Source organism: Astatotilapia calliptera, chromosome 11, assembly GCF_964374335.1.
Source record: "Astatotilapia calliptera chromosome 11, fAstCal68.1, whole genome shotgun sequence".
Lineage (NCBI taxonomy): Eukaryota > Metazoa > Chordata > Actinopteri > Cichliformes > Cichlidae > Astatotilapia > Astatotilapia calliptera.
The window spans coordinates 20,810,533-20,838,253 of NC_137432.1; the positions used below are offsets into that span (position 1 = coordinate 20,810,533).

At 43.0% G+C, this 27,721-nt stretch overlaps 2 protein-coding genes across 3 annotated transcripts; both read left to right on the forward strand.

Annotated features, from left to right (window-relative positions):
• On the forward strand, window positions 1-3,781 carry fam8a1b (family with sequence similarity 8 member A1b). Its single transcript, XM_026185412.2, has 5 exons — window positions 1-499; window positions 666-786; window positions 1,302-1,425; window positions 2,371-2,510; window positions 2,619-3,781. The coding sequence occupies exons 1-5, from the start codon at window positions 1-3 to the stop codon at window positions 2,761-2,763; spliced, it is 1,029 nt and encodes a 342-aa protein (XP_026041197.2). The 3' UTR covers window positions 2,764-3,781.
• A 12,204-nt stretch (window positions 3,782-15,985) lies between these two features.
• On the forward strand, window positions 15,986-24,468 carry atxn1b (ataxin 1b). Of its 2 annotated transcripts, none has more exons than XM_026185220.2 (3): window positions 15,986-16,378; window positions 19,924-21,991; window positions 23,629-24,468. In XM_026185220.2, exons 2-3 carry the CDS (start codon window positions 20,186-20,188, stop codon window positions 24,322-24,324), a joined length of 2,502 nt encoding a protein of 833 aa, XP_026041005.1. In that variant the 5' UTR covers window positions 15,986-16,378; window positions 19,924-20,185; the 3' UTR covers window positions 24,325-24,468. The 2 variants fall into 2 exon arrangements, with proteins under 2 accessions (XP_026041005.1, XP_026041007.1); XM_026185222.2 differs by having other exon boundaries at window positions 15,998-16,369.
• The last annotated feature ends 3,253 nt before the right edge of the window (window positions 24,469-27,721 follow it).

Consider the following 27,721-nt stretch of genomic DNA (forward strand, 5'->3'; position numbering starts at 1 on the left):
ATGACGTTACGTGACGCAACGCGATCAAACATGGCCGACAAAGAAAACAGAAGTATGGATGTCGATAAGAGAAAGAATAAACCTTGTGGTAGTCAAGTTAAGCCATTATCTGACGAAGTTACCCAAAGAAAAGACAACCGGGGCAGCACTGACGGCAAGAAGGACGCCGAAGAAAGCCGTGCCACGACACGATACTGCGAGAAACTACAGGCATGGATGTGGCAGTACTACAGTGGATATGTGAACTGGCAAAGCTGGCTAGCAGCGTCAGCCATGTCCTACCCTTACTGTTTACAGCCACCTAACGGGACTTCGACCGTTCTTGATATCAACTCCCAGCACTGGCATAATAATCCGTTTGGTCTTCCGTTGCCTCCTTACCCACCCGCGGCCGGCTCCTCGAGCGGCCGTGCAGGTGAAACCATCGTCGGGGCAGCAGTGCCTGCTCAGCCGCAGCAGCAGCAGCAGGCGAGGGAGAATGGAAATGCACCGAGACCAGGTAAAAGCTGCTACAGACAGTATAACCATATCCGATTTTTCCTAACTCCAAGGGTCACTACATTTGAGGGTTATGATGACCCTCTGGGACTGAGCGCCTTTAAAAACAATTGAAAGGCAGTCCGGCATCCCTTAATAAAACAAACTTCTTTGCTTCTTTTCTCCAGGCCGAGAGTACAGTATTCCTTCTCCTCTCCAAAGACTAATGGCTGAGATGGTGGATTTCTTCATATTGTTTTTCATCAAAGCAACTATAATCATCAGTATTATGCACCTTAGTGGAATCAAGTGAGTTTGTGTATTTATGCCATCCATCCATCCATTCGCTTCCGCTTATCCTTTTCAGGGTCGCGGGAGCCTATCCCAGCTGTCATAGGGTGAAAGGCGGGGTACACCCTGGACAGGTCGCCAGTCTGTCGCAGGGCTAACACATAGGGACAGACAACCATTCACACTCACTTGCACATTCACACCTAGTGGCAATTTGGATTATCCAATTAACCTATCCCCACAAGCTGCATGTCTTTGGACTTTAATGGTAAATGGCCTGTATTTATATAGCGCTTTACTAGTCCCTAAGGACCCCAAAGCGCTTTACATATCCAGTCATCCACCCATTCACACACACATTCACACACTGGTGATGGCAAGCTACATTGTAGCCACAGCCACCCTGGGGCGCACTGACAGAGCCTTGTGTATTTATGTTTTTCTAAATTTTTTTATTTTTATCCCTTCAAGAAGGAGACTCGTAATCAGACTAAGACATTCTTTAGACCTGTATCGTTTCATTCACTTTTCAGAGATGTTTCCAAGTTCGCCATGCATTTTATAGTGGAGGAAATCGATGAAGACACATCGATGGAGGAGCTGCAGAAAATGATGCTTGTTGCTCTTGTGTATCGGATATTAGTTTGTTTTTATGAGGTGAGTGGACACGGAGAAGTTTTATGCTGTTATCTGGAGTCTTGACTAGGATGTTGGTCTTAAGGGTACAGCTGCTAGGGGAACCAGGGGCTGTCGTACTCCTAAGTATTTTGCTCTGTGTGTAATTCCGTCTTCCAACAAACTGTGTTCTCATAACCTTAGAGCGTCTCCATTAAAATGGGCAGGTGCCAGTTTGTCAGTGCAATAACATACAAAAACCTACATAAACTTGTTTATTCATTCCTGATTTTGTCACAGTCCCTTACTGTCAGCTGATTTGACATGCGACCCTCTTGTCTTTGGACAGCTGCCACTAAGCCGGCTACACAACAGCAACAGCGGGTTATAAGCTAACATTATGCCAGCTAATGTTAGGCTCAATTTTCCTAAAAGTCACACTTTCGCTCTGATAAACAGTTTGATTACACATCTCACGTCATATGAGGGTCTGGTTGGTAAGTGTCCGAGTCCAACAGTGTTACATTTACTTCAAAGAAAGTTTCACTAACTCTGACTAACAGCAGCTAATGGAGGCTAACAGCAGCTAGCAGTGGCAAAACCAGCAAGAAAAAGTCTGAGATATCAACTCACCTCAGTGTCGCTGTCGTCAGTCAAAAGTGAGCTTCACTGACTCATTGACTCTTATCGGAGTCCTTTCACAAAGTTTTACAGCCTCCTCCAACATAAATGGACTACAACACCAGCATATCAACAGCTTAGGTAGCAGACTGAAAGCTTCCACTCACTACAGACGAACAGCAGCCAGAGTTGTTTGTTCTACCGTGGCCACCGTACTTAGAGTTAAGCACTTAAGGAAGAAGACTGAACTCAGTCGACTGCAATTTGCTGACATCTAGCAGTGATATTTTACCGACCGTAACTTGTTAAATTGTTTGTGGAAAATGTATTTTATGTTTGGTAGCTGATACACGTTTCTCTTTTTAGATCATATGCATTTGGGGAGCAGGAGGAGCCACTCCCGGAAAGTTTCTCATTGGACTCAGAGTCGTGACATGTGACTCATCAGTTCTGGTTCAGCCTAACAGGGTTCTTGTCGTGCCAGCAACTAATGTCTCTCTTTCTGCGTGAGTATTTATTTATTTATTTTTTTAAAGATTATCCATCAGAAGTCACAGCGTGCATGCAAACAGCCTCACATCACATAACGGTACTGTTTCTGTCTCCCTCTTCAGATCGACTGTTCGAGCCTTGAATAAGAACTTTTCCATTGCCTTCTTCTTCCCAGCCTTCATCACTCTTCTGTTCTTCCAGCACAACAGGACTGTGTATGATATGGTTGCTGGTACAATTGTTGTCAAGCGATCCAGGGTCAGATGATGCTGCACAGAAGAATGGCCCCACAATAACTCTGAACAGGCACTGAGTGACAATTTGTTTTCTTTTTAAAAATATAACGTCGACTGAACTCAGACACCTCCCTTTCAAGGTATTGTCAGAGCACAAGAGAATTGGGATGGTTGCATTGAGTTTGAGACACACCAATATGAACTGTTTCAATTTGGATTTGTTGTGTTTCTGACACACACACTGTATTTCTGCACGTATGTCTACATGCTGCTTTCAGAATCAGGTCCTGTGCAAGGAAAAAATGATGGTATCTGCTAAGTTTTTATTGACAGAAGATTTGCTTCCTTTTTAAAATTGTCTTTCAAGATTAAGGGTGACTGTCTAACTTGGCTAACTCAGTATTTAAAGTTTCAGTAGACAAGGAAACCAGAGAAGACAGGATTTTATTTAAAAGAACAGCCAGAATATGAAGATTAAAGAGCCCTTTTCTTGCACCTTTTTTTGTTCTGTTTAACCACCCCCACTTTAAAAGAAAAAATATTTAAAATAATATTAATAATAATATATAATAACATTTTGCACTGCTCACATGATCTGGTATGAAAGGCAACAAGATTAGAGGCAACAAATCTCTAATGCACGAACATTTCCCCTTTTAAGGAGGCACAGAGTCTAGGAGATAGATATGTAAGTTTCTGTCCCATCTAAAGGTGCTGACAGTGTCTCAGCAGCAGCTTAACCAGGCATTAACAAGTGCTCATGTCATTTTTCCAAGCGTTTATTTTCTAGTCATTTCCTGGGGGATGTGCGTTGTGATTGGCCAAGGTCTACTGGGGCAAATTTTTTATTTTATTATTTTTTTTAAAAACTTGAAGACAGAGCTGGGAGAAGGTGCAAGACTCTAGTTTCCTTTCCATCTGCTTGAGTTATTATGCAGTGTTTTTTTTTTTTTTTAAACATTTTGCCTGCAACAAGTTTAAGTTGCTAATCCTGCATTAATGAGATTACGCCATCAAGTATGTCTTTGTATTAAATACGTACCCTCAGACTTGTATGCTCAGACTCAAAATTTTTGATCATTGCTCACAGTGGGAATCATGCATTAATGATAACGTGTGATTATTGCTGCTTTGTAATAGCTGATTGTAGTCTTATCATTAGCACTAACATTTGGGAGAAATTGAAGCAGAGGAGTAACAAATGGAAAAACACCACATGGCTGGATGGATGGATGATACCACAATATGCAAAATGCCCTATGATCTGTGCAAAGGTGATTGAAGCTGCCGTGGAATCAAAACCACTTAAGATCTTATGATAATTCCTACTAATTGGCCTAATTTAATAACAGATGGCATTATCAAGTGTTTACACATTTAATTATGAGAGCTTATAGAGGAAATGTACTGTGACAATTTCTGCTATAAAAAATGCATTAATGGACATTTTCTACTCCAGTTTCCTTGATCAAAGACACTGTTAAGCATTTTTTTCTGTGTGCTAAAGTACCAAAAATGCCTGCTAGATGTGCTGTGATGAAATCTACTGTGTAACTTGATGACAATCTGTAAATGGGCCGACTTCAGTCGTGAGAGGATTACACTGTGTAAAAATGGCAGCTTACTGATCCTATTTTTCTTATTAATAAGACTTTGGCTCCACCTGTTGTACATCTGTTGGTCTTGCAGACATCAGGCTTCTGCCTCTTGTGATGAATCACAGAGATCACTACATGGTAACATGCCTACATTTGTCTCTTTGTGATTTTCATTCATCCTCGCCGAGAACCAATCGCTGTGTGCCCGTGACATGAATCAATCCGACTCTAACAGCAGCTTGACTCAGCTTGTTTTTGAGACATTTCTCCCATGCTTAGACTTTTCTGGCATGTCACATGTGCTCCGAGGGGACTGTGGAAGCGCCAAGTGTTGGCAACTGTTGACATGGTGATTGTGTTAGGCCCACTAAGTGGCAGTTTCAGCTGACAGCCACAGATGGTACTCCCAGATTACAGAGCGACTCCCCGCCCCCCCTCACATGCGGCTGCCATGCATCATGCCATAGGGAATAGAAAAATGTAGCTTATTGTTGTGAAGAAAGTGTGGGCAGACACTGCCCACGAGTATCACTGTGCTATATTCTGATGAGTGAGTGTAGCTCAGTTTGGAGTTGAAGCGTTTTTTGTAATTGATTTTATTATTGACATCTTCTGGCTCGCATCCAAAAAAAGAGTGCAAGAGACAGATTTTAGGAAAGCTCAAGGGGACATTTATCCCCGTAGTTAATGGCAAATTTTTGTGTTTAACTTCTTAATATTTTACAAAACCTCTCAGCTGCCGAAGTAAATGAAGACCTTGCAATCGCTTGTAGTTAGAAATACTCCTGGCATTAGTATGTAAATCCCACTGATGATCGCCTACATTTCCATAAATGGAAATGTGCCACTAAGCATGGAAGTGCTGGAAGAGATTCCTCATGTAGCCTTGTAAAAATAAATTTAAATATCAATTTTTAAAACATGAAAGGAAATAATGGAGGTTAGAGGAGGTGAGCTGGGTGCAAAAATGTATCGCTCATAGTATATTTATGTTGTCATGCCCTGCTTCAGAAATCTACTTCCTACCTGTCACATGCCATTCGTTATCAACCTGATGTGTCCAGCCTGAGTTCCTGCCACTCTGTCTGGCTCTTTTAACAAGGAAGTCATGTACAGGCTCACGGATTTCTCAGACAGCCATGTACAAGCCAGAAGGAATGAAGTAAACAGTCTGGGCTCAACTAGACTAAAATATTCCGTAAGTTTGTGTCCTTACACTCATTATTTGGTCATTAGATCCTCCGCAGTGGCAGGTGGTGCTGCTGCTCTTCACACACAGACAACAGCAGCAGGCTCCAGGTGTTTTGAAGTCGTGAAAAGGTGCTGTGGGCTGAAATAGTGCTCGCTGCTGATGCTTTTCCTCTCTGGTGTGTCTGTGCCTGTTGGTATTCCTCTCAAGTGGCATCAGTAATTACAGGCTGGCTGGGTTCTGCCTGAGTGGAAAGGGCTGTTGATGAAGAGGAGACCTGTTGACTGGGGAGGGAGATAAGTGACTGCTCTAACGGATGTCATAAGGCAACACATATTTCATGGGCACATTCACACACATAAAAACTTTTGCTGGCTCCTAATGTCGCTACCTACATGCACAGAATTTATTCAGCTGCGCAGATCAGCACTTATCTAATGGTTTCTCATTTAGTTTATTGCTTTTTAAAAACTTTACATGTTACTACTGGAGAAAAAAATGTCTGAGAGAACTAACCTTAATGTTTAACCCTATGTTTTGGCAAAAAGAAAAGAGATTTCTGGGGAAACAAATCAGGGTTGTTTCATATAAAATGTCCGTTTTTAATGGGCTATAATGGAAAATAGTTATTAGTTATTGGAAAAAGAGCTTTCTAACCTCTGTGGGATTTACTTGGCTAATTAACGGTAAATCAAATGCACACACTGGCTATTTTGTTCAACTGCTCGTTAATGCAAATATCTAATTAGCCAATCACATGGCAGCATCTCAGTGTATTTAGGCATTTATATCTGGGTGTTACGAAACTGCTGATCTACTGGGATTTTCCCACGCAACCATCTCTAGGGTTTACTGATAGTGGACTGAAAAAGAGGAAAATATACAGCAAGTGGGTAAAAATAGTAACTCAAATAACTACTCATTACAACAAAGGTATGCGGAAGAACAGCACTGGAATAATGAGGCTACATTTTATACAGGCTCACCAAAATTGGACAATAGAAGTGTTGCCTGGTCTGATGTGACTAGAATTTTGCTGCGACATTTGAATGGTGGTTTCAGAATTTGGCATAAACATCATGAAAGCATGACCTGCCTTGTGTGTGCAGGTCAGGCTGATGGTGGTGGTATTAGGATGTTTTCTTGGCACACTTTAGGCCCCTTAGTACCAACTGAGTATTATTTAAACACCACAACCTACCTGAGTGTTGTTGCTGTCCCTTTACGACCACAGTCTGCCCATCTTTGTAAAGATCATTGTAGGGTCTTTACCTTACCTTAGAGCGCTTTGAGGCAACTGTTGTTGTGATTTGGCACTATATAAATAAAATGGAATTGAACTGAACTGAATCTTCTTCACACGTACCTAATCACATTAAAACCATCAAACAATCTGTAGGTCACTTTTTGTGGCACCTGTGATTGGACTGGGATAATTTAATTTAGCGGTCGAGTCGTTGCCCTGGGCTGTTTTTACAGAGAGGTTTGGGGACTGAACAATTGAATTTTTAAACTTTTTCAAAGCAGGCTGTTATTTTTATTATATGTCTTACCTTGAAGTACATGTAGTTGCCACCTCTACCCAGTTCTTGTAGTTATTTTAGACAACTGTAATAACAGTGACGCTGCACTCAGTGGCCCTTTGCTCAAAAGAAGAGTGGTTTGAATATTTTCATTTATTTATTTTTGTTTGTATTGGAATTTTAATGGCATTGGCTCAATAGCTTACATACAGTCGATTAGTCTGATCAGCAGTTTACTATTTGAGGTTATTTCCTTTTACAGTTCCAATAAATGAACAATTAAAGGGCTTTCTAGGATAGTTGAAGAATAAGAATGCGTATGATGTGAACTCATTTTCCAGAATAGTACATTGCCTGTGCAGGAGCTCATTTTCCTGTTATAAAAATAGATGTGAATATGAGGCGCGTACAAACTCAAGATGAGTGATATAAAAGCATACAGAGAGACTGTGAGTGTGTGCATTGAAATGAAGCAGTACAGCATTCATACCATTTTCTGTGACATAACAGCGGGTTTCTGGGTTTGTGTTTCTGAATACAGTAGATTTCTGCTCTAGGCAGTGAGTGGCTTGAGTTGTCAAGACAACCATGGATACTGCAGAGAAATTCAGCCTTTTCTCTCTTTCTTAGATTATGGTGGTATAGAGCAAAATCAGATGGAAACTCCTTCATGTTTGGTGAGAAGCTGAAGGGTAAAAAAATATGTCTGTCTTGCTGGTATCATTTAGAAAGCCGCTTGTCTTTTTGTGGCTTACTTGTGACTTCGGTTTCCTTTATCTCAAGAGAGTGTATCTTGGTTACATGTCAGCAATTCACTGGGCTAAGATCAAATGCTAAAACAGTTGCTAAATATAATTAGAATAAAAAGAAGAGCGTGTACAGTCATGTGAAAAAGTAATTTTTGTATGTCACAATGTTTTGGCCATAATGCACAACATATCAGCACGAACACCTCATACTAACTCTTAAGCACGGTAGTGGTGGGATAATGAATTGGGTTTGTTTTGCAACCACAGGACTCTCTTCTAGAATCAAATGTGAGGCCGTCTGTCCTAAAGCTAAAGTAAAGCTTGGCAGAATTTGGGTCATGCAACAAAAGGATAGTGATCCCAAGTGCAGCAAATCTACGAGAGTATAGCTGAAAAAGAAAAGAATCGAGGTGAGGCAATCGCCCAGTCAAAGTCCAGACCTCGAAATGCTGAAGTGGAACATGAAGAGAGGTGAGCAATAAACAACAACATGCCCACAAACCTCAATGAACTGAAACGCTGTACAGAAAAATGGGCCAAAATTCCTCTGCAATGATGTGAGAGACTGATAGTCATACCGAAACTGCTGGGACGCCCACTCCCGCAGAAGGTCCTGTTAGAAGCTACTGAAGCATGTGGGGTACACGCGACTGCATAGTGCTGCAAAAACGTTCTTTTTCACATGACTGTAGCTGGGCTTTAAGTTAGTTAGATGAGCATAATCTGCAGCTTTTTGACTAAATGTGTTTATTAAACTCTTTAGTTCAAAAGGGGTCATGAATATTTCATAAATTTAATAACAGTAAATTTTGAGCGTTTTACATTGCTTTAATCTGATTCCATATGCCTGTGTTTATAACATTTACTCATATTGGGATTTGCTGGATGGCATAAGGCAGTTTAAAGCATAAGGCAGAGACAAATGGCAACATACTGAAGTATCTATCCAGCTCTGAGCTACAGCTCAAGAGTCACAGAGGCTGATGAACAGCCCCCTGCTGTGTGAGTTTGGTATTGAGCCTACAGTCCAGTATGACGGGAGGAGCTGGCAGTCTGTCACTGGAGTCACTGAGGTCACTTCAGTCCATGATGGATTTCTTGACAGGAATATTCAAATGTTGTGCTCATAACAGAGGAAATGTGTCTGTAGTAACTTTGACTCTGTCGTAGTGATAAATATAAGAAGACTGTGTTATTAGGGGAGGTTATTACTCATTACTCTTTCCTGTCTTGGCTCACAAACCACCCAGCAAAACACTTGCGAATGTCTTTAGAAACTGCGATTAAAAGGCCAACATTAACTTTACTTCCTGGCTCCACAGTGTGCTTATTTATTTATTTATTCACAATTTGGTGTCTTTCTGATTCATTTGGTTCGAACCCCACTGAGCTCCTGCAGTGGCTGTATTCCTCCTCCACAAATCACTCCCACCCAATCCTTTAGTTGCCTAAACTATGTTCTGGAGATGTGCGTAAGCAGTGGCTTGCTATTTTCAGCTGAATGAAAAGAGTCTTGGCACTTGGACTCAGGATGAAATCTGTTTTGTTCTGCTGAATTTGGCTCCCACCACATGCACAGTATCTACATGAAACAGAGTTAAAGAACTCAGTTTAATTGTGTCCTGCAGTAAAACCACCACCATCTGACTGAGAGGAATGACTTTTAGAGTGATGTTTTGTCGCCATGGGAATCTGTCGTATATAACGATGGCAAAAATAAACCCATTTTGATAGAATGCATTTGTTTGATGTCTGTTGAAAATGTTAATGCTAATCTTTCTGATCTTTCTGATGTAACAGGTTGATTAAAAGGTTGTCTACTCCTCCACATCAAGCATCAGCTGCTTAAACTATGAATCATTTTTTAGCTCTTGTGTTTTGTAGGGAAAACCTTCAGACCCTGAATCAACAAAACATTTCCTAAAATCTACAGCTGACCTTGACACTATGAAAAGTTTTTTCAACAGCTTATTTTTTTTAAATGTGCTTATTTTTTTTATTTTTTTTACAAAGACCCAGGGTAACATTTGTTTTTAAACATTTCAGTGCTTCATCCTCTCGCTTACACGTCATTCCTTTCATCTTTAGATACCCAAGGACTCTGTTCAAGGTCACTGTGAGCACAACAATTGCTCTATTGTAATTAAACCTCCACTCCTGTGATAATCTCTCACAGAAGCCCAAAGTGTACAATATCCCCCGTTCAAAACAGTGAAAACTGAGTCGATTTAATATTCGCACACCTCTCACGAGAGCACGCAGGACCCAAAACAAGAGGACGGGTCGGTATCGCCTGCCTCGTGGACCTGCTGTCCCTTTTTGCTCTTTTCATTAACTGCTAAATTCACTGGCTTTCAATAGGCTCTTTCAGCATGTCATGCTACACCACCACTGAGCTACAGCCACGTTGCCACCCATCTTTCTTAATGGGGACTGGAGACTGTGGAGCTGCCTTGTTGCCATGGCAGCAAGCGCTTTCACATTCTCCCCACATAGAGTGGAGTATGCATGTTGTCCTTCCAAACTGGAGCGCGCCACAGCAGAGACAGGTCTGCTCTCAGACAGGACTGAGCCAGGGTTATTTACCTCCTGCTCTGATACCAACTGCCCTCCTAATCCCACCACCCACACTCCACTTTCCATTCTCGTCATTACTTATGCATTCCCTGTGGCTGCTCTCTCACAGAGAACTTTGCTCCAACAGGTGCTTTTTAAAATATTTCTTAAAGCTTGCTTGTTATTTTTCACAAGGGTGTAGCAGTGAAGTGGAACTAGTCATTGGGGGCTAGGAACTTATCTATTGTTTAGATGTTGTGAAGGAGCCTTAAAATGAAATAAAAAGTCTGGGTTTTAACTGCATTTTCCCCATCTTAGTAAAGATAATGTTAAGAATAATACATCAGTAGCCCTTTGAGTGACCGGTAATCTCCCCAGGGTGTTCCTGGCATTATACACCTTGTATCTGTTGCTGACTTTAGCTCCCCTACAATCCTCTAAAAGATAAGAAGGTCCACGGGTGAATAAATCAGGTTTGTATTATTAATAGTTTATTTAATTCATGTTACTAATATATCTCCAACAATATAAGGTAATACCAACATGGTAAATCCTGAAATTAGAGGAGTTGGGATGTTTAGTTTAGTCGTTGTATAGTTTTCAATTGTTTTGCTTGAAAATATTAATCAGTTATCAAATTTGATTGTTATTTCCTGTCCATCAGTCCACCAAGGAATCTGTTCAAGGTCACTGGGAACACAACAGCTGTATTGTAATTAAACCTGCATGGGGACATGTGCATGTTTAAAGCCAACATTTTCATGTAAAACTAATGAAGCCTTAAAATGCTGACAAAAAAATTATAAAAGGCTGGCATAGAACATATAGGTAAAACAAAATATTGGTTTTTTTGCAAACCTCCTTATAACACAGTAATAGGGGGTTTATTACAAGCATAGAGTGTCTAACGAGTGCTGAAAAGAAAGTAACCCAATTACCATTCAGAAGTATTGTATTTTTATTTAATTTTGCATGCTACTTCATCTTATTATTAATGTGACACTTTCCACCCCACTCTGTTCCCCTGTACAGGTGGCGTTTTTGATAAGACTACTTTTTCAGACAGCTGATTCATATATTTGTTTCTTCTAGGCTGGCCTATTATACATTCTTTCTATAATGTTTTTCTAAAAGTTCCCTGAAAAAAAGCCTGCAGATGGTAAAAAAATGTTGCAGTGAGAGTACTGACCGGGGCTACAAAGACAGATCATATTTCTCCCATATTGGCTTCTCTTTATTTGCACCCTTTAAAAAATGACTACTTGAATTTAAAATCTTTCTTCTCACATAAATAGCATTGAATCCCAATAAAGCACTTCACTCTCACACTGCTGACTTAACTGTGGTTTCTCGAGTTTCTGAAAGTAGAATGGGGGGCAGATCTTTCAGCTTTCATGCACCTTTTCTGTGCAACCAGCTCCCAGTTTACACTGGGGAGACAGACAACATCTCTATTTGTAAGATTAGGTTTAAAACTTTGCTTTTTGATGAGTCAGGACTGGATGTCATGACCCCGAACTGTAGTTTAGTTATGCTGCAATCAGCTCAGACTGCTGGGGACTTTCCATGATGCACTGACCCTTTCTTCTCCACCCCCTCTTTTCACCACCCACATAATTTACTACTGCTTGCTATAAAGTTTTGTCTTCTCTCTCATGTTTGTGTTCTGTCCTCGTTTCACCAAGCCGTCCTTTTTTTCTCCCTAACCGGTCCCGGCAGATGTCTAGCTGCCTTCCCCCCGATGCTGGCTCTACCAGAGGTTATACTTCCTGTCAAAAGGGAGTTTTCCCTTCCCACGATCACTAAGTGCTTGCTCATAGGGGATTTTATGATTATTTTCCCTCTAACATTTTTTATGTGTCTTTTACCTTGCTGTATAAAGCAAGATGATGTTGTAAGTCGACGCTATATAAATAAAACTGTATAATTTCATAATTCATAATTTTTTGATGGGGGATTTTTGGCTAAATATTTATTGCATTATGTCAGTGCTGTTTTAGCTCTCTGGTTTATCTGAGTGTGACTTATTGTGTGGAACACCTATACCTGCTTTGGACAGATGTTCTGGGGAACATTTTGAGAAACGATAAATGACCTAATGGCTACAAAAACAACTCACTATGGAAAAACAAACAAACAAACAAACAAACATTCATTTCGTTTCCCAAATCATGTGACCATTTGCATCGTGCAGGCTTCCCCTTAGTTGTGTGTAGTAGAAGCGCTTTTGCATGTCTGGACATGCCTTCCGCAGTAGTGGATGCTCACTTATGCCCGGTAAGTGGTGTGGATGCAGGACAGAATGCGGGTAATGATGCTTGGATAATTGTTTCTTCGACACCCACCAGGTTCAAGGTAGGCCTAATATGATGCATCTCTTTACATTTAAAGCTCAACCTTGAAAGAGTTGCCCCAGAACTTAAATTGGTACTTGGACATGTTTGGCTTTGGAGTGAAGGTCATACAGCGTTACTGCCCACAGCAAGTGGAACCCACTTGAGTTTTCACGGTTTTTTTTCCCTCGCTGAAAACTACTGAGTGCGTGAGTAGGAGAGAGCGTAGACTCAGTGTATAGGAACATGTGTGTGTTTACAAATGAAAGGGTACGTTGTTTATTTTGTTAGAACGATGATATGCTGCTGCTAAAATCACTATCTATTACTAGTGCAAGTACTCCAGGACTAGTACTGTCGCTACTGCACTACTACAGTGTAAACATTTGGTTTCATGCACTCACTCTCATTATGTGTGTACCATACTGAGAAATGTTGCTTAGACTGTGCAGCTAGGCTAGCAAAACAAACATATCGGGTTGGACCACAATAATCAGCATCCGATATTATTCAGTGTCTGTGAAGATGTCAACAGGGACTCAATATTCTGATCTGTGGTGAAAGCTTTCCCGACATACTAATGCAAGGAAGCCTTTGATCGAGATACAAACAGCCAGACACATTTGAAAGCTCTGTCTTTATGCGACTTCACGCTTGATGTGATCTCCTCTATACACTGCACATTTATTTCACCCCATGCAACTTAAGCTGGATTTGTGAATTCTCGGAAGGCAGCGTGTCAGATCACTTGTCTGACATTAATTCTGACCTTCAGTTTACAGTGAGCCATTTTATGGCAGTGCAAACCTCTGTTTGTTGTTGATGCTTGTTTCACAGCGGTTTCGCTTCCCTTTCTGTGGGGATAGTGTTGGTCCTGAGGTTTACATTGGCTTGGCAGCGTCTTGGTAGTAATATCAGTCATTGTAGGAAGATGAGGCTGTACCCCTTTGGCAAGAAAGACACACTGCAAGTTTATTTTCTTTTTCTCTCAGGTTCAACAGCTGGAAAAACACAGCTTCAGTTTGTACATTTGGCATGTGCTTCTGCATGCCTGTGGTCATTTGTATCTCTGTCTTCCAGCTCGCTGAAGCTTCTGGCAATATATTAGGGTTTAATGTCTACATGGAAAAGTATGCATTTATGGTTTCACCCATGCAACACAAAAATTACAACTTTATACATATATATATTCATAGGTCCCACATCCTTTTCCTGCAACACTGGGATTGCAAATATCTGTAACACTGGGATTACATTTGCAGTAGCATTCCAACAGTTCCCTATTCTCATCGGTTGTGATGCCTTCTTGTTCCACTAGCTCACTTCTCATCAGAATGTCCTGGTTCCTTAACACGTGCAGCTGTGTTCAGTCATATTCTTCTTGATTGTACCGAGGTAGACTTGGGGGGCCTTGCCAGATGCCACAAGCCCTGGTTAGGATTTGAACTCCTGACCTACAATCAAGTGACGCCCTATGAGGAAGCACTTGGTGACAGTGGGAAGAAAAAACTCCCTTTTAACAGGAAGAAACCTCCAGCAGAATTGGGCTCAGAGAGGGGCAGCCATCTGCCACCATTGGTTCTGTATAAGTTCTATATAAGAAGGACTCATGCAGGCTGGAGAAACTGATCAGGAAGGCTAGCTCTGTGGTCGGCATGAAGCTGGACACTCTGGTGACACTGGCAGAGAAAAGGACACTAAAAAAACTGCTGGACATTATGAACAATGCTGGGCATCCTCTGCACACGGCCATTAACAACCAGAAGAGTCTGTTCAGTGACAGGTTGCTTCTCCCCAAGACAAGAACTAACAGACTTAAAAACTCCTTTGTCCCACACGCCATCAAACTGTTTAACTCCTCTCTGGAGGGGAGAGGGAGGGGAAACAGGAGGACAAAGGAGGGGGAAACAACAAAGCTGTAGTGCCTCTTCACCTCACTGTGCAATACCTTGTGCAATACTTTTTGTAAATAGTCAATGGTGCAATAGACCTCAATACTTGAAATGTGCAATTCCCTTCGTATATTTTATTTATATTTGTCTCTGTATTTATATATGTGTGTGTGTGTGTGTGTGTGTGTGTGTGTGTGTGTGTGTGTGTGTGTGTGTGTGTGTGTGTGTGTGTGTGTGTGTCTGTCGGTGCTGTGCTTTTGGAAAACGAATTTCCCAGAGGAACCCACCCGAGGGATTAATAAAGTTCTATCTTATCTTATCTTATCTTATCTTATCTTATCTTATCTTATCTTATCTTATCTTATCTTATCTGTATAAGGGGAAGAAGAGAGGAGAGAAGATACACTGTGGAAGAGAGCCAGAGATGAGTAATAACTAATGATGAAAGAGTGGTGTGTAAAAACACAATGTGCGAAAAAACGTGAGTGAAGAAGAGACACTCAGTGTATCATAGGAAGCCCTTGCAGGCCAAGGCCTATTGCAGGCTAAGTAAGGGAGAATTCAGGGTCACCTGATCCAGCCCTAACTATAACATAATATATATATATTTGTGATTTTGCCTGTGTAATACTGGGCTTATTGATGCAGTAGAAATGATTTGCTGTATTCTATAGCCTGTTTTTTCCCCCTCATTCAGCATCCTCTAAGAGCCTCCCCTGCTTGCCTCACCTACAGAGGCCCAGGAAGCTGGCTGGTCTGGTGCTGAGTGCCTCCTTGTCTTTCTGTTGTGAACTGCACAGGATATGCAGGAAGCCTTGAGGAGGGCCCCGGTGCCAACTGGCCCTCCCTGCCTGCACCAAGGGAAATATCTTTGGGGAGTCCTGGGGAGACCTATGGTGGGTGTACTCTGAGCCATTTTGCAGCTGAATAAAGGCTGAGAAAGTAAACTGTAGACCAGCTCATAGGGCAGATTAGGAGATTTGGCTCTACAAGAGGAAAAATGCATATGAAAATGAAAAAGTGCAAGGCGGAGCATTAACAAAGCTTTAGTGTACTGAGCACCACAATCCTCCCCTGGCTTGTGTGTGTCTGCATGTATGTTTGCAACATTAATATCCCACGGTTGTTCTCATCCATGCAGTATCTGCCTGTGCAAACCCTTTCTGAATCTCCAGCTCTCCCTCCCTCGCCCTCCGTCTGTTGCGCCCTCCCCCTCCCTGCTCTCGCTCTCTCTCTGTGTGAGCGTAGTCTGGGCGCTGAGCCAAGTAGAGTGTGTTTTTTTGAATGAATACCTGATGCGGCTGATGAGGCTGGCTGGGGGAGGAGCTGTGTCAGTGGAGTACTGCGAGAGAAAGAAAGAGGAGGGAGGGAGAGGGAGAGGGAGAGAGGCAGAAACACACACTGAGTGAGAGAGAGAGAAAGCGAGAGAGAGAGAGAAGCAACCAAGCAGAGAGGGAGCTGGCGGTCTGGTGGCCTTGCATAACACACGTTAGAGCAGCCTTGCACGTAGGTCTTGGTGTGAGCTCTAGAAGTGGGGAACTTCCTTTACCGTCAGCTCGTTGCAGGGGCAGCATACCCTCCAAAAACCGGAATTCAGAGGCAGAGACAGAGAGAGAGGGGGAACGAGAAGGAGGCAGAACAGGAGCAGCTTTACAGCACAGGCTCCAGGAGAGGAGAGCAGCACAAAGGAGAGAAACGGGAAGAGGAGTCCTACTAGGAAACACGTCTCTAACACAGACGCACACGCGCTGACAGGCAGGAAGAATCCTCGGACATGCTCTGCAAGCAGTGGCTGTGGTGAGACTGGTGAGCTATTCTTAGTACTTTAAACAGAGGAGAGGAGGAGGAGGGAGGAGGAGGAGGGGGGGGGGGGGTCTCTCTTTTCTTCCTGATTTGTGGCATAGTAGTATTTTCTGCCCTGCTACTACACTCATGCGCTCTCACTGTCATCCTTAAGCCCCCCAGAGGCTACAGCTACAGCCACAGCATCAGTCCCACTGATCTGACCACAGTCACAACCAGCCGCTGGGACTGAACAGCAGTGACCACGCTCGTTTGCAGGGGTTCTCGCTGAGAAGGGAACGCATGTATGCATGAACCGTCTGCTGTGTGTCAAGCCGTGATGCAGAACTCTGGAGTCATTGTGAAGACAAACAGCCTGAACCCCAGTGCCTGTTCTTACTGTCTGCTTTAGTCTGCCACACAGTTAAGTCCGCCTCTTAAAGGCACAGGCGGCACTGTTGTACAGAGAAGCGGACAGTAAAATGGCTCTTTTGAATATTAGAAAAAGCAGTACGCTGTATTGATTTTTTCCCCCTGTGCTTGAAGCAGCAGTAGGTGAAGTGAGGTCCTATTTGCGTGCAGCAAATCATAAAACCGAGGCACACATTGTCTTCCACAATACCTCCCCTTTCTGTTTCATGCCAGAGCTCAGATTGATAATGATGTTTTTGTTTTCTATATATAGCCATTTGCTGTGCAGGGTATTCACTAACTGTCTGTGTCTGCTCTAGCAGGTGAGCCATGATGTATAGTCTTGACAACAGGTTCATCACCCCCGGGGTCATTGCACTAGCTTTCTGTGTAAATATTTGCCTAGATCTAAAAGATATTGTCATCAAATAATGTCAGTGCCTCTCTGCATAATCTGACTCCAGAGTAATGCTGCTGCTATGAAGCTGTGATCAATGCAAGGAGTAAATAGTAGGTCTAGGAGAAGACTCGGAGCTCTGGCGGAGGAAGTTAAGAGGCGGGGGGACTGGAAGAGCTGGCAACTGCTGCATAAGAGAGGAGATGTAAGTCTGCTCGGGGGGGCCTCTCACCTGGAGACAGCACACAGAAGAGGCTGAATGAAATCACCTCATCCGGACACACACCGCTGCACAAACCTATTTCTGTGGTTTATGTAGCTTTTTGTGAGTGTGTGTGTGGGAGTATGAAAAAAAGGGAAAGGGTGGCTCCATCACTCAGTCTGAGCTGAAAAGCATCAGTGTGATGAGTGGAACAGAGACAGTTCTGTCCACCCTCTCTCTCTCCCTCTGTTGTCATCCCTCCATGCATGTCTTAAAGGTGTCCGTCCCGGTCCGGGAGACTGACTCGGGGATCCCGTGCTGCGTGGCTCGGTGTGACACTCACATCTTGAAAGCTCGCCTTTGTTCTCCATAGTATCGCGTAGGCCTTATGTTTGTTGGTGTCAGTGTTCTAATAATAGGCTGACGGTGGAAAATCTAGAGAGGTTTTGGCTGCTGAGCCGTATGCGCGTGTGTGTATGTGTAACTGTGTATAGCGAGTACTGTGTCCAGGAAAGGAGAGACAGCTTCCTGTTTTAGTCTGTTGACACTGATGCTGCGTTTTTGTGGCGTTTGAGAATCAAAGCGTGCTGGCTTTGTCTTCCAGTGCTGCTGTGATGATAGGAGGTCCTTGTGCTTCAGATGTGATGTCATTACGGTGTTGACACGGTGTTGCTGAGGTGGGGTTGTTGCCGCCGAGCGATGCCGCACAGTGTCTCTCAGACTATAGCGGCGGCTGCGCCGCCGATGGGGGATCTCTCAGCGAGGCGGGGGCAATGGCGCTCTGATGCTGCAGGCGCTGCTCAATGTGGGTCAGGAGAAGCAGCGTTCTCTGTCTCCTTCTCATTCCCTATTATTCCTCCTTCTTCCCAATTCCTAATCTTCTTTTGTCTCTCCTCTCGCTCCCTCGCCTCCTTCCACATCTTGTCGTTTTGCTTTGCATTTCTCCTTCTCCTCCCCCTCATTCTCCTTCTTTCTTTTTCTGCTTCTGTTTCTATCTCTGCTGTTTTCCCCCCCCTTTGTTACATCTGGTGGCTCTACTTGTCTGCAAGGCTAGATAAATTGCACAGGGGTTGTTGCTGCTTTTCGAGACAGTGACCTTGCCAAAGCTGGTGTCAGGGGTAGATGTGTTTGAGTAAAAAAGGGACCAAGATCGTCTTCTGTGCATTTTCCCCCCCTTTTTTTCTTCCTTCTGTTTTTATGTAACATGTCTGTGGTTGCCTGCTGTAGTAAACCTCGGCCGTAAGATGAAAATACACTTTAGCATTTTCCAATAGTGGAGCTTCTATGAAAGGAATGGAGGAAGAGAAAACGAATGGATGGATGGATGTGTGTGTCATATAGTCCATTTCAGTCATTCCTCTGGCTAATGAACAACTCAGAGTCTTGTGCATTGACCCAGAGATAAGCCTGAAGAAAAAAAACAATCTCTCAGTAAAAGAAATAAAAGAAACACAGAATATGAGCCAAAATACTGCATGTTATTGTGGTTTGAATTTATGGAATTTGCATTTCCCTCTATGTGCATGTTTTACAGATATCATATCTGCGAGTACAGATGCCTGAATCTAAACTGAACCTTCCACTAGCTACTAACTAACCGACCCCCTACACATCAAACTTTCCTCCCTATTCCTGTGAATAAACACATTGTTTCACTTCTCATTTAACTCAGCTTTCACTCTGCCTCTTGCTAAACCGGGCTGTTACCAAACTCATTCATTGTTTGCTTTCCGTCCTGTATTACATTGACCTTTGATACCCTTTATAAATAAGGTATAGATGAAAAAAAAAATCAAGGATCTTGCAGAATGTAATACAATCAGTTTTCAAATTGTTGAAATCTTGTGTGCATATTGTTTTTGCTTCATTTTCTAAAGTACTCATGATGCCAAGGTCTTAGACTCTTAAAGTAAAGACAAAAACATATGGTCCTCTGGGGCTGTTTCTCTGTGTGCTGCTATCCCTTCACTCTGCCCTGCTTTCTTACACTAGACCCTGGAGCAAGATAACAGCCAATAGCAGTGCACATGAGACTGCACACAGACACGAAAACACGGCAGTTCTGAAAACTCCTGCCTGGTGAAAACATGAGAAACCCTTTCCACATTATGCAAATGGTGACACACAGCATTGCACTGTATTTTCCTGTGTATTGCTCGTGGAAAGGCAGGCTGAGGGTTGAACTATGACTGACGAGTCTTTGTAGATCCTTGCAGATAGTATTTGGAGTCTACTCACAGAGCGTCATGTAGCCTACACAGACTGCACTACGTGTTGTGTTCAAGCACATAGACCGACACGAATTACCTGCAATGCTTACACCAGCTACCACCTAGTGGCAAAACATGGAGCAGCAGCTTCACAAACATGGAAGCAAGGGGGTAGTGGTTTTGTTTTTCTTGTTTCCACCTCTGCAGAGCATTTTGAAAATATGTTTAATAATCGCTGCCTGAGCAGACTGGGATATTTCTACAGTGCCATTAGACGAATGAGATTTAATTCTAATTTCAGTTTATTTGTTTAGCACAAATGCTGACGTTAGCTTCTCTCTGCCTTCAGATTCCCATTGACATTGTGGAAGAGGCGGCTCGATCAGAGATGATTCCTCATGAAGTCTTTGGGGCTCATTTTGTGAGCAGGAATGGCTCCGTCTTCTCCGGTGTGAGACCCTGAACAGTGAAAACAAACAACAGAGGCAGAGTCACCAAGCCCAGAGAGGCTGGCCCTGCATATAACCACTGAGGGGAGGTGAGATAGAGAGAAAGTAGCCTCAGAGGGACCTAGAAGCAGTGCCAGGGAATATTAAAACTGCAGCGGCACAATGAAATCTAACCAAGAGCGAAGCAATGGATGCCTTCCTCCTAAGAAGCGTGAGATCCTGGCTATGGAGCAGAGGCCAGTGGTAGTAGCAACAGCAACACCACCTGCTGCAGTTGCGTCTGATAGTCCCCACACAGAAAACCTAGCATGGCTGGCCAGTGTAGCCAGTGAACGCTGCAAATCCAGGGAAGTAGATAGCCCTAGATGTCCCATCTCCTCTGCTTCCTCCTCTTCTCCCTCTACTTCTATTCCTTCTTCAGCCACACCTATATCTGCCCTACCCTTGGCCTCTCTGCCTGCAGTTTACCCCGCAGCCCTACCCCAGCAAGCTGGAACAATCCAGTTTGCTCAACTGGGACCCAATGTTCAGTTCATCAGCTCTGGGCCCTATGCAGGATACATATCCTCTCATATTATTTCAACAAATGCTAATACTGTGCAAAACAGCTCGACCATAGTCGGACAGCGTCCCCAGCTGGATGGTTACACCACTGCCCTTATCTCGCCCAACACCAAAGGGGAGCAGCAGTTTCAAATAGGCCTCTCCCCCACTGAACTGGCCCCCGTGTCACTCCCAAGCTCTCCTCAAGTCACCAGCCAGTACATCCACCTGGACAGCAGAGCACCTCTGACTGTCAGCGGAAATGCCGTCGCCTCACCTACGGCCCAACTTCAGCTCCACCCTCACACAGCCGTCCTCCCCCAGACGCTTACGCTTGCTCCTTCCCAGCTCGTGGTCCAGTATGCAGATGGTTCTGCTGGAAAGAAACCAGAAGGGCACGCTAAGGCTGTGCTGAATGGGGAAGTGGAAGCAGCCAAACAGGCAAAAGCCACTAGTCAGCCAGCAAACCATCAGCAGGTGCAGAGTTATGAGGCCAGACATATCCTCCTACCTGCTGACTATGGCCAAAACCCTGCAGGACTCCAGACCTCTTTGGTGCTTGTGGCCCAGCCCAACCATGGAGTTGAGCACGAAACTGGCTCAAATAAGATCTCTTTAGTCCAGACTGAGAAAGGAGGGATTTGCTTGGGAAAGCCAGTGTCCAGACCTTCGTCTTTTGCCTCCTTTTCTTCGTCAGAAGTGGTGAAGTCTGTTGCTCCACATACTGTCATCCAGACCACTCTACCCCCTGACGAGATGCCAGCCAGTCTCTACTCTTCCACACAGGCACCGATCATTGGCTATATCACAAGTGCAAACCAGCATACTGTCAGCTACCACGCAGCACTGCCTCCGCACCTGGTCATCCCGAGTGGTCAGTCCCTTCTCATTCCAGTCAGCAGTTCCAATAACTGCACAGAAATGGAGGTTAGTCGTACTGTAAGTGCCCTCACCTCCACTACTACCCCTCAGATATCCACCGCCATGCCTCATGCCTATCTGGCCACAGCCCTGTCCAAGTGTGAGGCACTAGGGCCAGATGGAAATCAACCACCCAACGCAGTTGCTCAGGCTCCAGCATTGTCAGTACTGCCTTCAAACCCGATTCCTGCAGTGGTGGCTACTCCCTCCCCGACTCCCACTCCGGTTCCCGCTTCTGTCCCTGCTGCCATCCAGGCCTCCCCCTCGGTTTCCGCTTCCTCCTCTCCTGTGGCGCTTCCTCCTTTCTTCATGCGGGGCTCCATCATCCAGCTGGCCGATGGAGAGCTGAAGCGTGTGGAGGACCTCAAGACAGAGGACTTCATCCAAAGCGCTGAGATTAGCAGCGAGCTCAAGATTGACTCCAGCACCGTGGAGCGTATTGACAATGGTCAAAGTCCTAATGCTGTGGTTATACAGTTTTCTGTAGGAGAGCTCAAAGCCCAGGTAAATGATGTCACATTCATTTTATTGTTTATTTTTTAAGAGTCTTTGCAATCTTTAGTCTTTGGCACCCCCTGGTGAAAATCTCAAAAGATACATTGGCAGCAAAAATCTGTATTGCTTCCAAACAATGAAATCATGAAATCGTTGACAGCATTTCTGTAACAATCCACTTTTGCTTAAAGCAGCAAAGTACTTTAAGCTGCAGTGTTTCAAAATTCATCCATAATTTAGAAATGAATTAAATTTAAATTAAAAACACTCTTCATGCTGCGCATCTTTATTTTCCAAACCTCTAACTCGCTGTTTTAGAACAGATGCTAAAAATAGATTTTACACAACACAGCACTATATTTGAAAGGCTAAAAGTCATTACTTTTATAGATGGGTGAATCTGGGCATGTTACAGTTGTTTTAAAAGCCATATGGACTTCAGCCTGACTGATTCTAGAGTATTAAGGTCAACAAACGACACCACAGCTAAAATAAATAAATAAAATCTAACATAGAAATCCATGCTCAAGTGGAATATATATATATATATATATATATATATATATATATATATATATATATATATATATATATATATATATATATATATATATATATATATATATATATATATATATATATATATATATATATATTAAAATACATTATATTGAAAAATGTCACTGGTGCTCAGATTTTGACACTTTAAAAAAACAAACAAACACTTTTTATTTCAGTCAATTCAGTTCAGTTTTATTTATATTGTGCCAAATCACAACAACAGTCACCTCAAAGGTGCTTTAGATCTGTGAGCAAGCACTTGGGTACAGTGGGGACGAAAAACTCCCCTCCTCATGGAGGGCCTGCCATCTGCCTCGACTGGCTGTGGGAAGAAGGGAAAGGAAAAAAAAAAAGCAGACAAGCGAATCATACAGTAGATGTGGCATCACTGTACTCTTTTTAGTTGTTCATTAAGTATGGATTTATGTTAAATATATTATAGAGTGAACAGCTGATGTTTATGCATCATTAACACACACTAAACACAACTTTGTCATGTTTCATTACCGGTGCAAATCTACCAATGCCGTTTAGGCAATCAAGCATTCGTTTTTCAGTTGTTTTTTAATTGTTTTTTTTAATTGTAAGGTAAGCATTTCAACTCCAGGTCCCTATGACTCAATTTTTTCCCCCAATTTCCTTTGCCTTTGTCTCTTTCTTAAGTGAATTATTTGCTGCTCTTGGGGCTCACTTCAATCCAGCTGGCCCAGTAAGCAGTGACAGTTTGACAGTGAGCTACCATCCACCTTACGGGGACCCTGACACTGAAGCAAAAATAGAATCCACCCACTTGAAACTATTTTTTTGGTGTTTTTTCTACTTTTCTTTTATTATTAACATGCTGTATGTATTTGGCTTACGATGGTTTTTGTTTTCCTGTGGTGGACTAGCGACCTGTCCGAGGTATGTCCCACCTCTCACTCCAGGACAGAAAAAATAGACTCCAGTCCCCTTGCAACTTTAAGTTGGATAAGCAGTCCAGAATATAGATGGATCATTGAGGTGGATGCATAGATGGTTAAAGGTTTTCTGTGTGTCTTTTGCAGAAATTTGACTGACTCTGTTGTGCTTGTTCTCCTGTCCAGGTGTGTGTGGAGGTGCTGGTGGAGTATCCTTTCTTTGTCTTTGGCCAGGGCTGGTCATCGTGCTGCCCTGACCGGACCACACAGTTGTTTGAGCTGTCCTGTGCTAAGCTCTGTGTGGGGGATGTGTGTGTGTCTCTGACCCTCCGTGGCATGAGGAATGGTTCTCTAACAGACAGCTCAGCTTTGGGGAAAAAGCTAAAGCCTGGCCACCTCTCTGACTCCTGTCACAACATGGATCCCAATCTAAGGAACAGTATGAGTGCAAACTCTGTGGGCAGTAACAACGGTCTTCTCATGAAGGCTTCCAATGGAGACAGACTGGAGAGGCAGCAGGCCACTGGTCCGGGACCAGGAGTAGAGCTACCAGCAGGATTGGGAATACTTCCAGGACAGGCAGAAGGGATCTACAGAGCTGGACCTGTGCTGGCAATCTCTGGGACTGGAGACATAAGACAGGAATCAGTGAAAACAGACATGTCTACTCTGTCTAAACAACAATGCAGTGAGACAGAGAGACCTGCAGTCCGCAAGAGACGCTGGTCAGCACCGGAGCGAGACCAGACTGAGAGAGCTGAGGACGAGCCTCCCGTGACTCTGCCCAAACCTTCCTTCCTTCCTCACGAGGTCAAAATCAGCATAGAGGGCCATTCACGTACAGGGAGTGAAAGATGCTTGAACAAAAGAGTAGACTGTTGAGAGAATTTTAAACACCTGCAAGATGCGTTGTGTTTAGTCCCCACCCCCAACCTCCTTCTTGTTTCTCTCTATCCAGACTACTGTAATATAAGACTAAGTTTACGCAGTATTTACATGTTTTCTTTTCTTTCATACAAGTCTGATACATATAATTAAGGACAGCGGAGTACCTTCATAAGTGGTATCACACACAAGATCAGTGCAATCAATGCTGAAAGCAAAAATGAATGCAGAGTGAATGTTGAGTACGAATGGCTGGCACACATCTGAGAGTCATTTGGTTTGCGTGTCACATATCATAAGCTGGCTCTCCGTTGGAGATGGACTTTAAACATGGTGGATGCAGGTCAGTTAACCATTTAACAAGAGCAAGCACAAACCCTGACGTCAGTGTTTAGAAAGTTTGGTTGTGATTCACTGTTAATTTGGTGTGTTGTGGTGCAAGGGAGTCGAAGAGAGACCTTCTGATGTTTTGATGAGAACGCTCAGTCATAACAACGATAAACTCTGAGTTTTAGTTGGTTTTTTTTTTTCATGCCGTTACAAATCCATATGCTACTGCAGGTGGCCTTGTCTGTGTATGTGTGTGTGCGTCACTGACTGTTTGTGCCTGAGCGTTGGTCTCTGTGTGTGTGATTTTTTTTTTCCATGTCTGTTAAACAGACCACAGGATTAAAGCGTACATGTTGCTGGAAGCTATGAGCTCAGTTGTTAACCTGTAAATCAAGACTGATAAGGCCTGAATGTAAACCACTCAGTCTGTCCTCAGTACTGACTCGCGTTTGCCACGCCACTCACAAGATAAGGTGACGGCAGCTGCACATAGATGCATTCCTCTGGTAAAGTTCCTTTGTTGACTTTGCCTCAATACCTTGACCTTGAGTTTTAGTCTCATACTTTCAGCGATTGCGTGCTTCACTAAATTACATCTGTCGTTAGCTGTGGCTGCTGTGTACAGTGTTTCAGATCCATACAAACAGAGATAATTCAAGTTTCAGCTAATTCCTGTGTGGATTGAGCCCTAATACTGCAATGCAAAACATAGCTGGCTAACTGCATTAACTAATGAGGCACCCGGAAGACACAGAGCAACATTCATTTGGGGTGTTTTTCAGACAGCCAGGAAGACGTTAAGTCCACTTTATCATACTTTTTAGCTTTTTTTTGTAACCACTTCCTGAAGAGTATATCTGGCGCTTGCTAATCTCTGCATCACCAGCTAGTTGCTGAGATGCTTGTCTGCTGTTTGGTGCTGGACGAGTACAAGCTAACTGAAATCAGCTGCCAGTAAGAGTGTAGAGAGTATGTTGCAGGCCACAACTGCACAATATTAAACTGAACGATGCTGAACAGCTCTGTGGCTCTCTTATTATTGCAGTGAGCTTGCTTTCATTACAGAATCTATGGCCTTAGATCTATAGTATGTATGTAGTTCACAGCAGCACATGGTTCTTTGGGTTTTTCTGTTAAAAACCTTAAAGGCGGTGTGCCTTTCTTAAGCCCATACATGTATTTCAGAGCACTGCTGTTCCGATTAAAACAGCAAACTTTACTTTCTGACAGTAGATTAGTGGACATGTTATTTCTTTCCTAAAGAAATATCCTACAATTCATACTCAGGAACAATATATGTCTGTGTGCATGTGAGCAGCCAGTGTATGCTGTGTGTGTGAGTGTGTGTACGGCCTGAAACAATGTTGTTTGTCCACAGTCATGTGTACATGTGTGTTTTGACAGCAGCACTTTGATGAAGCGTCCGAATGGAGTGTGGTGGCGGTGTCCCTCCTACTCAGCTACTATGAGATATTATGAGAATAACTGACTGTTTTTCATCGCATCGCATGTCCTAAAGGTTTATCACTGAGAGAGAGAGAGAAAGCATTATATAGCGGAGCAGGGAATGTAAACACACATTGGGTAAACTTTATTTTTGATGATTTATAGAGCTACTATTCAGAGAAAGAAAGAGAGAAATGCAGAGTTAACTAGCCAGCTAGTGTTGATCATGTACAGTGCATTGTAATCTAGAAAGTGTACAGTGTGTATTTAACCCTTATGTAGCCTATGTACTGTATGTGCCACGGCACCTCCTTCTTCAATCATTCCATTAATGCACCAAAACCAAGTGGTCCTATCGTTTCCGTCACTTCTGGTATTGATCAAATGTCAATGAATGTGCTATACATCTTCATAATTAGGGCCTCCTCAGACGTAGTTTGATTTGCACACTGCAACGTTACAGTATGTGTGAATATGGACTGCAGTTTCTCATAATAGCCATTGAACTCCTAAAAGGGGTTTATTGTAAACCCAAGTAACCAGACTGTTCTGTTTGTGTTTGACTGCTCAGGCTAAACACTGCCCAGTGACTGTTCTCCAAAGCTACGTGGTCTTATATCCTACTCACTGTTACAAAGCAGAGCTCCTGTTTGATCCATTTCCTTTTCCTAGCCTGGCCCATGTTTGTATTTTCCTAAAGCAAATTATTTTTCAACTGTAAGGACTCCATGACACAGGAAAAACATATTTGAAATGTCAAGTTAATGTTTAAAGGAAAAAAGTTTTTTTTTTTAACTTTTTCTTATTGTCAACAAATCTCTTCGCTGCCCCCTGTCTGTGGCATCAAACTATACTCATTTCTACTGAATAGTTGGTGTTAAAGCTAAATCATAGTTTATATTTCATTGGACATAAATTAGGAACTGAACCATATGGACAAAAGTACCAGACCACTGCACATTGGACCTACAGGAGCTGCTCGGCCACGGAAACCCATGCTATGAAGCTCCACTTTTGAATGTTAGTCACGATTTCCTTTGATTACGAATCGTCATGTTTTTTTCACGTGTTTTTGTTGACAATAAGAGAAACATGTTACCAGTCTTAACGTCAAAAGCCCTGCAGAGTCACACAGTTATTGTTGTTAGTCAGTCCTCTACTCAGCTGTGCGTGCTGTGAATTAAATGGTGTGTATTAATAAAGGTAAATAAAGGTGGACATCACCACACTAACGGGGGCGGAGTTTGTACTTGAAAGGTTGGTCTGCACTTGTAACCACACGTGTAAGCGCTTTACTGCAAGTTCAAGACCATTGGTTTCCCCCCACAGCAGCCATTATGACACAAAATGACACGTAAACGCAGAAATCACATGAATTATAACGCCGCACCTAAACAGAACAGATGGTTCATTAATGTCAATAATAACTCCTGCGTTTTCCAGCTAATTCATGCCAGAATGGCTGCTGTGAAGTAGGTCTATATCACACTGTTGGAAAGGTTTAGTAATAATATAGATCCAACCCCTTTAACTCTAATTTATATTCTAAAGATGGGCCCCTTAGAATATGTAATTTTCACAGCTGTTCTGTACAATGTTGAATATGGCATATAGGTGC